Source organism: Astatotilapia calliptera, chromosome 15 (assembly GCF_900246225.1).
Source record: "Astatotilapia calliptera chromosome 15, fAstCal1.2, whole genome shotgun sequence".
Classification (NCBI taxonomy): domain Eukaryota; kingdom Metazoa; phylum Chordata; class Actinopteri; order Cichliformes; family Cichlidae; genus Astatotilapia; species Astatotilapia calliptera.
In genome coordinates, this window is record NC_039316.1 from 5,553,037 (window position 1) to 5,567,207 (window position 14,171).

The 14,171-nt window shown below is 41.4% G+C and overlaps 2 protein-coding genes across 4 annotated transcripts; one reads left to right on the top strand and one right to left on the bottom strand.

The window, feature by feature from the left end:
- Positions 1-1,644: 1,644 nt before the first annotated feature.
- On the top strand, positions 1,645-7,120 carry pgm3 (phosphoglucomutase 3). Its single transcript, XM_026143324.1, has 13 exons — positions 1,645-1,793; positions 3,750-3,958; positions 4,060-4,244; positions 4,347-4,414; positions 4,603-4,736; positions 4,881-5,076; positions 5,159-5,316; positions 5,415-5,498; positions 5,588-5,686; positions 5,792-5,911; positions 5,996-6,118; positions 6,351-6,524; positions 6,648-7,120. The coding sequence occupies exons 2-13, from the start codon at positions 3,752-3,754 to the stop codon at positions 6,735-6,737; spliced, it is 1,638 nt and encodes a 545-aa protein (XP_025999109.1). The 5' UTR covers positions 1,645-1,793; positions 3,750-3,751; the 3' UTR covers positions 6,738-7,120.
- A 43-nt stretch (positions 7,121-7,163) lies between these two features.
- On the bottom strand, positions 7,164-13,744 carry ngs (notochord granular surface). 3 transcript variants are annotated; one of them, XM_026143325.1, is made up of 11 exons: positions 13,514-13,744; positions 13,218-13,383; positions 12,836-12,985; positions 9,568-9,687; positions 9,367-9,462; positions 8,956-9,090; positions 8,757-8,867; positions 8,569-8,679; positions 8,353-8,477; positions 7,556-7,825; positions 7,164-7,440 (listed from the first exon to the last, which is right to left on the bottom strand). In XM_026143325.1, the coding sequence occupies exons 1-11, from the start codon at positions 13,708-13,710 to the stop codon at positions 7,347-7,349; spliced, it is 1,575 nt and encodes a 524-aa protein (XP_025999110.1). In that variant the 5' UTR covers positions 13,711-13,744; the 3' UTR covers positions 7,164-7,346. The 3 variants fall into 3 exon arrangements, with proteins under 3 accessions (XP_025999110.1, XP_025999111.1, XP_025999112.1); XM_026143326.1 differs by having other exon boundaries at positions 7,168-7,440; positions 13,218-13,380; XM_026143327.1 differs by having other exon boundaries at positions 7,381-7,435.
- Positions 13,745-14,171: the final 427 nt, after the last annotated feature.

Genomic DNA, 14,171 nt, shown 5'->3' on the forward strand with positions numbered 1-14,171 from the left:
AACTTCAAGGTTGACCCTGGATTCACTTCTTGCCAGGCTAAATTGCCATGGTGACTTACGCTGCCGAACTAGTGATCAGTAGGTGTGAAACTACACACATACATATATTTAAATATAATATGAGTAAAAGGTTTGGACACACCTAATTATTTAATGTTTTTTCTATATTTTGATGACTATTACAGTGTAGATTTTCACTTAAAGCATATAGAATTATGCAGAAACAAAAAAGTGTGAAATAACTCAAAACATGTTTTAGATCTTCAAAATAACCACTCTTTGCTTTGATTACTGCTTTGCACACTCTTGGCATTCTCTTAATGAGCTTCATGGGGTCGTCACCTGGAATGGTTTTATATAGTTGTGAGTAGACATATACACACTTATTCAAACTATACATTTTAACGCATGTCATAAATTATGTTTATATATATCGTTTATATTCATATTTATGTCAGTATTTTTAGCTTATCTAAGTTTTATTGCACTGTGTGAAGAAGTATTGCCTTCATTTTGTTATGCTTGCATAATGACAATAAAGTCTAGACTCTTGAAACTTTTAACTCACACAGTTGACATTTTTTTCCCGCTTTCATATAGGCTAAACTTTATTAGTTCAGCAACTCTTTCCCCTTTCTTACAGGCCAAACCATTTCAAGTACACAGACATTCATAAAATGCTTTTAAAACCACACAGATGTACAGTACTTACCCACCCATAATGCTGATTTAAATGTAGAAGCTGGGTTACTAGCATTCTTTACTATAAGATCAACACAGAATGCAACATTTTCTCAACAAAACATTTGTGGGACTCAGTCAGGCAACCAGTGAGGCTTGGCTCTGTGATTCATGCAGAAAAACATTTTTTGGATCTTTGGCCCTGCAAAGACACTTTGCATAGTTTCTTTTTACTTGGTATTTTTAATGCTGCAGGTTTACATATTTCTTTTCTTTTCCAGTTTATAATTTTACATCTTATAGCACCACATACATCTTTATTAGGCAAAAGGTTTTACTTGGAATTTTAATATTGCAGTGTCATAATGCCCTTACGTTTCTACACTATAGTTACACTAAACTGTACAGTGAATCTTTCAGAATTAGAGTAATTCATTCGTTAAATTGTTTTTCATGTATTTTATTATGGTACAGTGTTTCATTACAGCACTTCATGTTTTGGTGCAGCAGCAAGTGGAAGGGCTTGTGGTGATGCCAGTCAGAGGGAGTCGCAGAGACTTCTGTGTGTCTGAGGTGTAAAATCCTACCCAGATTTCATTGTCGCATTTCAAAAGCTGGCTTTCCGGAAACAAAGGAATAAAGATTTTGCTTTCGCAGCTGTCCTGCAGCCTGTATCCATGAAAGAGATGTCTGATATGAAGTGTACGGGAGGTGCCCAGTCAGGGCACTATAATGCATGACGTCGGCGACGTCACGATCCAGTGCTCTGCAGAGCTCTAAATAGAACCCTCAGTTGTATCACTTCTGTATTTTAATTTTGTTTTGCTTCTGTGTTGTTTTACTTTTGTTTTTGTTGTCTTTCTCATTGTGAAAATGAGCTGGGGGAAAAAATACAATAATTAGGAAAATAAAATGTACCGACAGTAAAGTATAAAAAAGAAACAAACAAAAAAAAACGCTCGACTCTGGCTGAGCATGCGCTGTGTATTCGCAACACGTGACGTACGCGGAAATGAAGCCACGTCTCCCGTGAGAAGGGAGAAGGAGGAACCTAGATCCAGGAAGCTTTTCACTGACTGCACTGTAGTGGAGATACTTCAGAAAACACAACAGTAAGTAAATTAAAATTAAGCGAATCTGCTGCACAGCGCAACCTTTGGTTTAAACACAACGCGTTTATTGTAGTCTCTTTGTTTATATGGCTTGAGACGATTTTATGTAACTTATTTTACTTGGGAGAAGCACGTAACTTTCTTTGCCATTCATTTGTTGTGCTTCATTTTATTGAGCTTTATACTTTGCCCTCATTAAGTGCTGTCAGTGTTTAGTCCAGTCGCCGTGTTTTTAATCTATTAAATATGGTTAAATATGATAAACAGCATTTTAATAAAGTAAGCATTTCCAGACAAGGGCTTGGGCATGTGACCTCAAATCAAAATCACGACTAATTAAAACATTTTACCCAAATTACGATTAGCGAACCATTATTTATAGTAATAACCTTCATGGTTTGTTAGGCTTGTTTTGCAAATATGTTCAAACAGTAAAGCTGGGACACACACACACACATAACATATACAGGTAGTATTACCTTTGCTAGAGCCAAAATTGTATTTATTTATTTATCCTTTTACTAAACTGCCTTCAAGTAAACAAACAGGCATTGCTGTCAAACATGTTCATCAAATATTCCAGCCAGCAAAGAAAAACAGAATATAAACAAATAAATGAAGTACCTTAAATTAACTCATTCCAAGTATTTCTGTTTTAAAGCATTCCTCTTTTCCAATCATTTTATACACTGAAGATAAATTGCATAATTTTTAAATGCAGAAAAACTTGGAATAAACAAAACTACACTTATAAATATAAAACTTTCCAATAATCAAAAGGCTTACACACCGAAATTCCACCTTGGCTCTTTATAGAAACCCGAAACTTAATCATATCATATTCTAACACAGGAAATGCTTTTTTTTTTTCTACGACAACCATTAATGAACAGTGTCTATGTAACTTAATTAACAGCGTGATAATCAGAAAACTTGAAACTTAACTAACTTTTAATTACATCAACATTAATGTTATTCCTCCAGCTTTTTGTAAAAGATATGCCAGGATACTAAACCATAATGTTAATTTTTTACAAATGCTCCAACCATTTTAACATAGTACTTAGTACATGAGTTACTTCAAGCTCGATGACATTCATACCTCTCGTTTCTACCGATTTTACAACATTGCTTTTCTGAATAAGATGTTCTTTATTACTCCAATGAATTTGGTTTTATAGTTCTGTTTAATACAGCTAAAGTGTATGCTGGATTTACTAATCTGGCAGTGCAAACTTCTGTAAAAGGAATTCTTTTTTTCTTCACAAAAAATGTGAAGAACCTTTTTAGCAAAGGTTCCCTGAAAAATGTAATTCTCTGAAACCTTCAGAGAGGCTTCAGGAACCTCCAGGGAACACTACCTGAGGAGTTACCCAGAAATTATTTTGTGAAAACTATTGTTTAGAGGGAGCACACCCTGAAGATTCCCTCTAGGACTTTATGAAAAAGAGTCTTGAGAGAAGATGCGTAGAGTGTTTCCTACAAATTTAGTGTTTGCAATTTTCTTTTTTTTAGGAATGTTCTCTGAGGGTTTGTTTTGTAAAACCTTCATTTAACCATCATAAAACTTTCATTCAAAATTAATTTGTGAAACTTTAAAGACAAACTTCAAAGGGAACGTTCTTTAATAACAAAGACTTGTACAAAATTCTCCAAAGAACATTTTTCGAGAATTCCTTATTTAAAAACAATATCAGGGAACTTTTAGGGAACTTCAGAACTCCTCTAAATAGTCCATTGTTTGTTAAAGAGTTTATTTTAAAAATTATCTGTTAATAAACAGATAATCATTTTTTTTGATAAGTGTTATGGTATGCATCGGTAGCTTGAATCCCCTGCTTTTATTGCATAATAATAACTGTACATGTTATAATTCAAGTAAGGTTAACATGGCGGGGCTTTTAAGGAAGATCTTAACACTTTCTCTGCCACTGATGCTTTTCTGATATGTTTCAGCAATGGCCGAATTTCAAGAAATATCAAAGCTGTCCGCTTTGCACCCGAAGCCCGCAGGGCTTGTTTTGCAGTATGGTACTTCTGGCTTCAGGACCAACGCCAAACAGCTGGACCACATCATGTTCAGGATGGGTCTGTTGGCCACAGTGCGCTCCAAAAAGACCAAAGCAACCATCGGTGTCATGGTCACTGCATCGCACAACCCAGAGGTTAGAGGGATTCATAAGCGCAAATAGCTATGGTTTATTTTCATCATAAATTACAACTTCAGCCCATTCCTGTTTGTCTCATCATGTCTGTACTTGTGTAGGAAGACAACGGTGTGAAGCTCGTTGACCCGATGGGCGAGATGGTGACACAGGACTGGGAGGAGCATGCCACCCAGCTGGCCAATGCAGATCAGGAAGACTTGCTCACTGCTCTGAAGAACATTATAGAAAAGGAGGCCATTAACATGAGCCAGGAGGCTAATGTGTTTGTGGGAAAAGATACTAGGTATAATGTCTTACTACAAACAAATAAATCAAAAACTGATCAAATATAAACCTGTGTGTATGAGTAGAATAGCTTCTTTACAGTCGTGTCCTCTGCCTGTAGGAGCAGCAGTGCCAGCCTTTCACAAGCAGTACTGGATGGAGTTTCTGCTCTTGGTGGTCACAGCAAAGGTAAGAGAAGTGGATACCTAAAAGATATTCCTGTGATTGGCTGCCCCTCAGCTGGGTTGCATTAAAATATATGCTTTGCAATGTATTAGTTTCCTTCTTTGCTTGGCTTTTTTGTTTTTGTTCTTTTATTGTTGGTTCTTCTTCTGGCTCCTTATCTGCCTTTTTATCCTTTCCATCTGTCCTTTCAGACTATGGTTTGGTGACCACCCCTCAGCTTCACTACATGGTCTGCTGTCAAAACACGCAGGGTAAATATGGAGAGGCCACAGTGGAAGGATACTACACTAAATTCTGCCAAGCTTTCATTCAGCTCACCAAGAATGTAAGAAGCAGAAGTGTGTCGTGTGTTATTTTGCGCTTGCATTCAGTCACTCTTTGTTTGTTTGTGTCAACGTGTTTTATGATACATTCATTCATCCAGGAACTACTCCTTTCTTTCTCTCCTCCATGGTTTTCTTTCCATTAGACGTCCAACCGTACGGATGACCAGAAGCACCTCTGCCTGGATGGCGCTAATGGCATTGGGGCTCTGAAGGTACGTGAGATGGAGAGTCACCTGAAGAAAGAGCTACAAATTTCTCTTAATAATGATGGCAGCAAAGGAAGGCTGAACCACCAGTGCGGAGCCGACTATGTGAAGGTGCAGCAAAAACCCCCAACAGGTGCGCATAGGGCCAGTTAAATTACTTGAATGTACTGTAATCGTTTTAATATGCGAGACCTGTCTTGCATTCTCACATGAAGGCATTAAGATTAACCCAGGAGAGCGATGCTGTTCCTTTGATGGCGACGCCGATCGAATAGTTTATTACTACACAGACTCTGAAGGAACATTTCACCTGCTGGATGGAGACAAGATGGCTACCCTCATCAGCACTTTTCTCAAAGAGCTGCTCACACAGGTATACTCTAAAAAAAAAAAAATCATGTAAATGACATACGGGCACGCACTTACCAAGAATCGCTGTTCTTTGTATTTTTTCTCCCTTGGAATGCACAGGCTGGACTAGACTTGAAGATAGCAGTAGTGCAAACTGCTTATGCTAATGGAAGTTCAACACACTATCTGGAGAACACAATGAAGGTGACAAAAAAAATTCCACAGAGAATTCAGGTGTTTTATTTAGTATTTATATGGAGAGGACGGTTCTCACAGATTTATTTGACAATTAGGTCTTAGTGAGGTGTACGAAGACTGGAGTGAAGCATCTTCACCATGTAGCCCAGGAGTTTGATGTCGGTGTGTACTTTGAGGCCAATGGCCACGGAACAGTGAGTACACACATATGCACACATATTTAAATGCACTGAAAATCACCTGTAAGGCTAAAAATCAGAAGTAATGTGTCATCCTGCGTTTGTTTGTGTTTGGATCAGGTGTTGTTCAGCAAGGCAGCTGAAGAGAAAATCCAGCAGCTGGCTGAGGACACAAACGTCAACGACGAGAGGAAGAAAGCAGCTCTCCTGCTGCGAAACACGATCAACGTCATCAACCAGGCACGCTCACGCTGACATCAATGTTGAACTGAGCTCATGCAGACAATGGAGCTCTGTTGTTAACGTTGATATTTTCTTTTAAAGACTGTAGGAGATGCCATTTCTGACATGCTGCTGATTGAAGCCATACTGGCCATCAAAGGAATGACTATCCAGCAGTGGGACACCATCTATACCGACCTGCCAAATAGGCAACTTAAAGTCAAGGTGCTCATATTGTATAGTTATGTATTATATCCAGGATATAAAGTGTGACTGATAGAAAGAAATACGCACTTTACATTTAATTTATTCCATAGTATGATACAGCAGTGCCGAACCAAACTAAGGAGGCTTTTATTTTTTTAGATAAACGTTTGTCTACTATAACCCTGCACATAGCCAGTTAGAGATAGTGGCTCCTGAGGGTGATCTTTTTTCTTTTTCTTTTTTTGTGTAGGTGGCGGACCGCAGGGTGATAGACACAACAGACGCAGAGAGGCGGGCGGTGACCCCAGCAGGCCTGCAGGAGGCCATCGACAATTTAGTGAAGAAATACAGACAGGCTCGCTCCTTCGTGAGGCCCTCTGGCACAGAGGATGTGGTGAGAGTATATGCAGAGGCAGACACGCAGGTGAGAAATCTATTTTCCAAGTTTTCTCTGTTATTGATTCTCAAGCCAGTGTTACTGAGGTTAAAAAATATCTGGAAGGGAAGGGTTTTGTGAATAATACTCTGGCTCTCTGTGTTGTTTCAGGAGAGTGCTGACGCCCTGGCACATGAAGTCAGCCTTGCAGTGTATCGCCTTGCTGGAGGAGTTGGGGATGAACCCAAACCATTGCATTAGAACCACAATCACACAAACACACCATATTGATCGATCAGAATTACAGAATTGCTGATCATTATTTTATTTTTTATTTTTTTAAAGTCAGGTGATACCAAATGATTTTATATTGTCCTTATTTTCTTTGTATTTCTGTCACTCTGATGATGGGGTACACATGAGGGGAATTAATAAAGGTTGGGGGAATTGTGTGTGTGTATATAAAATTTAAACAGTCAAACAGCTGGTTTTAATGTGGGTGGTCATTTCACTTGGTCCCAGATATTTGTGAACAGTTATTTTAAATAATTCCCTTAATTTTCATTAAATCATGTAAGTTTACATAATGACTGTTGAATCGGCTTTGCTGCTATTATTTGAATTAAATAATGGAAAAAAGGAGAGTGGGGTTTTTTTTTAATTACAGTGAAGTAACACTGATAGAATTCTATGATTGAATTGACAACCACAACTATTTTTGCTTGCTGTTTATTTTTCTTACTTTCAGTGACATGCTCATGTCACACAGGAGGGTTAGATAAGCAGAGGCTGAGAGCGAGTTAGGACCAGGCAGAGCGGAGTGATGACGGCACACCAGATGTACTCAAAAAGAATCACAGAGCTGGGGGTTTATTCTTCATCTGTGTCATCGGCTGCTCCGGAAATGACGATGGTGCACTCCTGTGTGTCACTTTCGTAAATGTCCTCATCTGTCTTAACTGTTCTGGGAAAGGGGAGATCAGACAGAATAATATGATTACTGTGTAGTCACTAGAGATCTGGCTGAAAATGTTACAGGTTTTATGTGTCATGCATTCCGTGCCAAAGTCATCCTCTACCTGATGAGGACCGTCTTTCTCTTGGACATCACTGTTGCCTGCTTCTCTAAGTTACCATCAGCCTGGATGTCTGATGAGGCTGCTGCTATTCGGCCAGCACCTGCAGCTCTCTCAGTGCTGTTACCGCTTGTATCACTCAAAGATCCACCCAGCTTTGAAGGTGCTGAGAGAGCACATTTGCTATCACTGGAAGGAAGTTGCAAGCCTCCAGTCAAGGAAAGGTTTTGGACCATGGTGCCCAATCGGCTGTCTTCCCCCTCAATCAGTTTTCTAACACACAAACATACGAAAAAAGAAAGGAAAACTGATGACAATTTGAACCAAAGTTTTACCGGTTTACATCCATCTGATCTGTTGCCCGATTTTCTTTCCACATCTTGTGTAATTTTGCATACCTCCACCTTTTCTTCCTGTTTTCCTTCTTGACAGCCACCCTTCCACTAAGGCCATTTCTAATGAGGCTTCATTTATCAGTTGTAAATGAATGATTAATAGCTCAGTGTTAAGTGGTTTACCAAATAAGGACAGGTACAAGAACTGGACTGAAAATTAGTGAAAAAGGGTGGCAATGTCCAAAGAAAAACATTGAAAACCTTCAAAAAGCCTTGAGAAAATTAGAAGGGAAATCTGTTTCTTTGGAAGCAAACTGTAAAGAAAAAAAGGAGTGTCTCAAGACTTTTGCATAATACTATTTATTTTCTACTTGATGTAAAAGCCACACACCCACATCTGTGTGTGTGCACATTAACAGTTTAAAGTGTTCTAAGTGCTTAAAACCTATTGTAATGCTTGTTCACCTGTAGGTGGCGATCTCAATCTCCAGAGCCATCTTGACATTCAGGAGGTTCTGATATTCTCGCAGCAGCAGAGCAGTCTTTTCCTTGCTCACCTTCAAATGCACTTTAATTCCCTCAATGTGCTCCTGTTGAAATTACATCAGAGGTGTATGTTTTTTGTTGTGATCAGGCCATAGGATGACAAAAAATATCTCTATAAGTCAGTCAGTTAGTTACCTCTAAGCCCTTCTCTTCATTCTTATATTTCTCCAATCTGTGACGGATCTCGGCCTCCAAATACTCATTCCTTGTCTTCAGTACCTCCAGTTCATGTTCTTTGTCTAGGATCTAATTGTGCATATGTACACTGAGTATCCAGAAAAGTTGCAGAATGAACCACAAGAAGAACAGAAAGTAACACTCACATTCTTCCTATAGGCAGCAATTTCCTCTCTCATACTTCGGACTTTTTGAATATGTTCACTGGAGGTGTTATCAAGATCCTGAAACTTGGTTCTATACCAGGTCTCCATTTCCTGGACAACACAGAATGAGATGCAAAGAGATCTAGAGACTAATTCTCCAGAGTCGGGGGCATACTTCAGCTTCATCAATGCCACTTACCTCCAGGTTTTTGGCAGCAATGCTGTCGTACTGAGACTGAATCTGTTTTAGGGCAGGGGAAAGGTCTGGGAGGCCAAACATGAAGTCAGATTCAGAGGATGCTGAAGAGATGTGCAGGATCAACTCCTCAATTTCCTTTCAGTAGAACAAAAACAAACACGGGTGGGGGACAGTTAAATGAGCTAGGAACATTTTCAAATCTACCACTCTGCCCCACAGATAAATCAGAACTTGTCTGTTTGACTTCCTCTGAAGTTTTCACACCAAATAGATAACTGCAATATTTATGGTCTTACTCACTCTGTCCATCAACACGAGCTGGATTTGACAATAACCAGCAAATTTACAGCCCGTTAAACCACTGATGGGGAATATGAATGACGTGCCAACCACGAGGCAGCTATGTGTTACCTCTTTGTGAACTCTCTGCAGGAAGGAGAGTTGAACCTCCAGATTTTCCAGCTGCCTCTCCAGCGCAATCCGGGCTGAGGTTGCTTTGTCCACATTCTGAGAAGAACAGAAACAACAGGGATATAAATGTAATTTATTTTCACAAGCAGCTGCTAAGTGTCTTTATTCAAAGTTACAAATTGACTTTTCATTGTGTCATACCGGGCGTAGAGCCTCAATCTCATACTCTGACTTCTTCCTGGTCTCCAGGGCTTCATTATATCTTGCCTTCAGCGTGTCCAACTGGCCCAACATTGCCGCCTTGGCTGCCAAAGACAGATCCTGTACAGGCCACAGATACAACTGTCAAACTCCTGTAGAATCAAAAAACAGTGCTACCCCTCTGCGCTAGCGCTACCCAATGTGGGAAAAGAGGTAAAGGAGGAAAACAGGACACAGTTGCAAACCATTTGACAATACACAAAAAAACAAGAACATGAAAAAGAACCGCATAAGATAAGATAAGATAAGATAAGATAAGATAAGATAAGATAAGATAAGATAAGATAAGATAAGATAAGATAAGATAAGATAAGATAAGATAACCTTTATTAGTCCCACACGTGGGAAATTTGTTTTGTCACAGCAGGAAGTGGACAGTGCAAAAGTTATGACGCAAAAATTAGAATACAATAAGAATAAATACAGTACACAGCTGTACAGAATAGAATAAAATAATATACTATATACAGTAGAATAAAATAGAATAAAAATATACAATAAGATAAAAATAGAATACGAATGCTATATACAACTGAGTAAAAATACAACGATGACAGAAAAGATTATTGCACTTAGTGTTATTGCACATGTGTGGATGTGTGTGTTTGTTCAGTTAAAGTCTTTGTTGTGGAGTCTGACAGCAGTGGGGAGGAAAGACCTGCGAAATCTCTCCGTCCCACACCGTGGGTGCCGCAGTCTCCCACTGAAGGAGCTGCTCAGTGCTGTCACAGTCTGCTGCATGGGGTGGGAGACGTTGTCCAACAGGGATAATAATAATAATAATAATAATAATAATAATAATGGATACTTTATTGATCCCCATGGGGAAATTACTTGTTTTTCTCTGCATTTGACCCATTCACTCAGTGAAGCAGTGGGCAGCCCACTAAGCAGGCGCCCGGGGAGCAGTGTGTAGGGACGGTACCTTGCTCAGGGGTACCTCAGGGTAGCCGGATGACAGCTTAGCCGCCGTTCTCCTGTCACTCACCACCTCCACTGGGTCCAGAGGGCATCCTAGAACAGAGCTGGCCCTTCGGATCACCCTGTTCAGTCTCTTCCTGTCCCCAGCAGAGATGCTGCCGCCCCAGCAGACCACACCATAAAAGATAGCAGAAGCCACCACAGAGTCATAGAAGGTCTTCAGGAGTGGGCCCTCCACCCCAAACGACCTGAGTCTCCGCAGCAGGTACAACCTGCTCTGCCCTTTCCTGTAGAGGGCGTCTGAGTTATGAGTCCAGTCCAGTCTGTTGTTCAGATGAACACCAAGGTACCTGTAGCTGTCCACAGCCTCAATGTCCGTACCCTGGATGTTCAGTGGTTGCAGTGGAGAATGCTTGTGCCTGCGGAAGTCTACCACCAGCTCCTTGGTTTTACTGGCGTTGATCTGGAGGTAGTTCAGCTGGCACCAGTCCACAAAGTCTTGAGTCAGTCCTCTGTACTCCTTGTCGTCCCCATCAGTGATGAGGCCGACTATTGCAGAGTCATCAGAGAACTTCTGCAGGAAGCACTGGGTGGAATTGTGGGAGAAGTCTGCAGTGTAGATGGTGAAGAGGAACGGAGCCAGAACCGTTCCCTGTGGGGCCCCCGTACTGCAGACGACCCTGTCCGACACACAGCCCTGAGTCCTCACATACTGTGGTCGGTCGGTGAGGTAGTCCAAAATCCAGGTAGTGAGGTGATGGTCCACTCCAGAGTTCTCCAGCTTGTCCTTCAGAACCGAGGGAAGAATAGTGTTGAAGGCACTGGAGAAATCAAAGAACATGATTCTCACAGTGCTTCCAGCGGTCTCCAGGTGAGCGAGGGAACGATGTAGGAGGTGAATGACGGCATCATCCGCGCCAATGCCAGGCTGGTAGGCAAACTGAAGTGGGTCCAGTGATGAGCTTGTTAGGCGCCGAAGCTGAGCCAGGACCAACCGCTCCAGGGTCTTCATCAGGTGGGATGTCAGAGCCACTGGCCTGTAGCTGTTGAGGTCCTTGGGGCGTGAAGTCTTTGGCACTGGTACAACACAGGAGGTTTTCCAGAGCTGTGGGACTCTTCCCAACCTCAGGCTCAGGTTGAAGAGGTGCTCCATCACCCCACACAGTTGGTCCGCGCAGGACCTGACGACCCTCGAGCTGATGCCATCTGGGCCCGCTGCCTTCTTGCCATTAATCCTCCTCAGTTCCCTCCTAACCTGGGTGGTTGAGAGAGACAGGCTGGAGCCTTGTGTTGAGTGTGTATTGGATGCTGTTGTTGGGGGTGGGGGGGGAGTGAGCAGGGTGAATAGAGGAGGTGTGCATCATTTATGTGCAACAAAATATTACAAATACACGCACACACATAAAATTTTAACACTTTGGCCAGCTTATCCCAGCAGGGTACTTATTTTCCACACCAGAGTTTCTGCAAAAAGAAAGAAAAAAAACAAAGAAAAAAGAGAGACTGTGGAATCATGACAGCACAAGAACAAGCTCTAAGTACAAGATTGATAGAGGCTGGTGGGTTTTTTTTGTTTGTTTGTTTGTTTTTGTTTTTTGCCTGTCCCGTTTGGTTCTTTAGCCATCAGAATTGTTGTCTGAAGGCCTTGCCGTATTGGTCCATTTGATCGACCTCTGCTATTATTATTTATTTTATTTTCAGTTGTTACAGACGGGATAGACATGGCTGGGGGACAGGAAAGGGAGAAAGAAAAGGAGAGAGGGGGAGGGAAAGAAAAACAGAGGGGAAGAGGGACAGTAAGAAGGGGCACTTATAAAGAAACAATCTCCTGGATCACCTGTTGAGAGAGAAAAAAAGAGAGCAACATAATAAACACAACACCATCGCAATAATGTAGCTTAGTGTAAATAACAGTAAATACTAAATATTGAATGTTGTAGTGCAGCACGCAGAACCGGCAGCGCACAATGTCCTTTGAGGTAGCAGTCAACAAAGGTGTAGTTTGTGTCTGTGAGCAGTGAACACCCGTGTGTGCACCTGTGCGTACACCTGTGTGGATGAGCGTGCTTGTATTCAAAAGGTTTGCCCATGTAACAATCTGCTAGAGGGTGTGGGGAGCCATAGCCCCGTCCCCCAGGACGACAACAACACTCCATCAATATTTTACTGCTGAGGGGTAAGAACTGAACAAATAAGGGAGTGAAATAATGCAGTGGTGACTACAATAAGGACCCACACCAGCTCTCTCAGTTTGCCACTTAAAAAGTCACTTGACTCTCTCTCTCACCCTTTGCTCTCTCATTTTCTCTGCGTCCCTGTTCACTTCCTTCAGCTGAGACTCGTAGAGTTTCCTAAGCCCAGATGATCTGTCATAGCTGCTTCTCAGGGCCTCAATCTCAGCCTCCAGCTGCTTGTTTTTTGACTCCAGTGTTCTCACCTAAAGCAAGGAGCATGAGAAACAGGTTAAAAGTAAAAAAAAACCCAAAAAAACCCCCAAAATGTACAATGTGCTTCATCTTAAAAGGTTATGAAGCACTATGTGTAATATTAACTTTTATGTTCTTGTTCATTTCTGAATAAGAAAAACAGACAACAGAGCAGACCTGTGTGTATGTGTTTCAGGTTTTATTATAAACACAGAAGCAGAATATGGTTGGACTGCAGATTACTTTTTCGATATACACTGTCAGACGGTCATTGAGGATGACCATCTCCTGCCTTTCGTGGGTACGAGTCAGCATAAAGGCCCGGTTCTCCTCTGCAGCCACATCCAGGTCCAGTTCCAGCTCACCATCCTTAGACACACCAAAGCACAGAGCTCCCATACTTGTACTGCTTTAGGAAAGGAAGAGAAAACTTTTTTCTGATTGATGTTAGTATTTTTTGTTTCACACTTCTTTAAAAAGACAAATCTGAACACAACTAACATAAATAACCAATAAATACATTTTTACACGTTACCCACCTGGTCAGTCGAGCCTTGTTACTGAGGGCCATGCGCCCCCTTGTCTCACCACTCCGGGTGAAGCTTGCTGACCGATGCCGGGTCTCCTTCCGGGTGGGAGATGGACTGGAAGCCCGCAGCTGGCAGGCAGAGCTGGCTGCCAAAGTGCCCTCGAAATGACGGCGGTATGAAGACATCCTCTCTGGACTGCGGCTCATCCTGGCAGACTTCACTTATGGAGCTGAACACTGGAAACCGGACGCTTACTTTGTCTCACAGTCTGTGCTGGGGTCTTATATTCTCCTCAGCCCTTCCCTCAGCACCTAAAGAGGAATGTAGAACCTCCCCAACCAAAGGGTGCATGTCCCTACAAATATCTGTCAAGCTTACGCCAAATAATTTATTAGACCTATGGACTGCTGAAAGAATATTACTGACAATAATGACAGAATTTTCTGCTGAACTACTTTTAAAGCCTCCTTTAAAGCAACGTGTATATGCAGTGCACTGAAATCTGAATTTAGAGCCCATATTATTCTCAGCAATATACCAGTCACACATTTTGGTGGATAAAAACTTCCAGACAGAAGGACAGACTTACGACGACTGACATGTGTTTCTTACTTACTCACTGTTTCTTAGTGTTGTCTTGTGTCTGGTGATTTTTGTTTTACTTGTA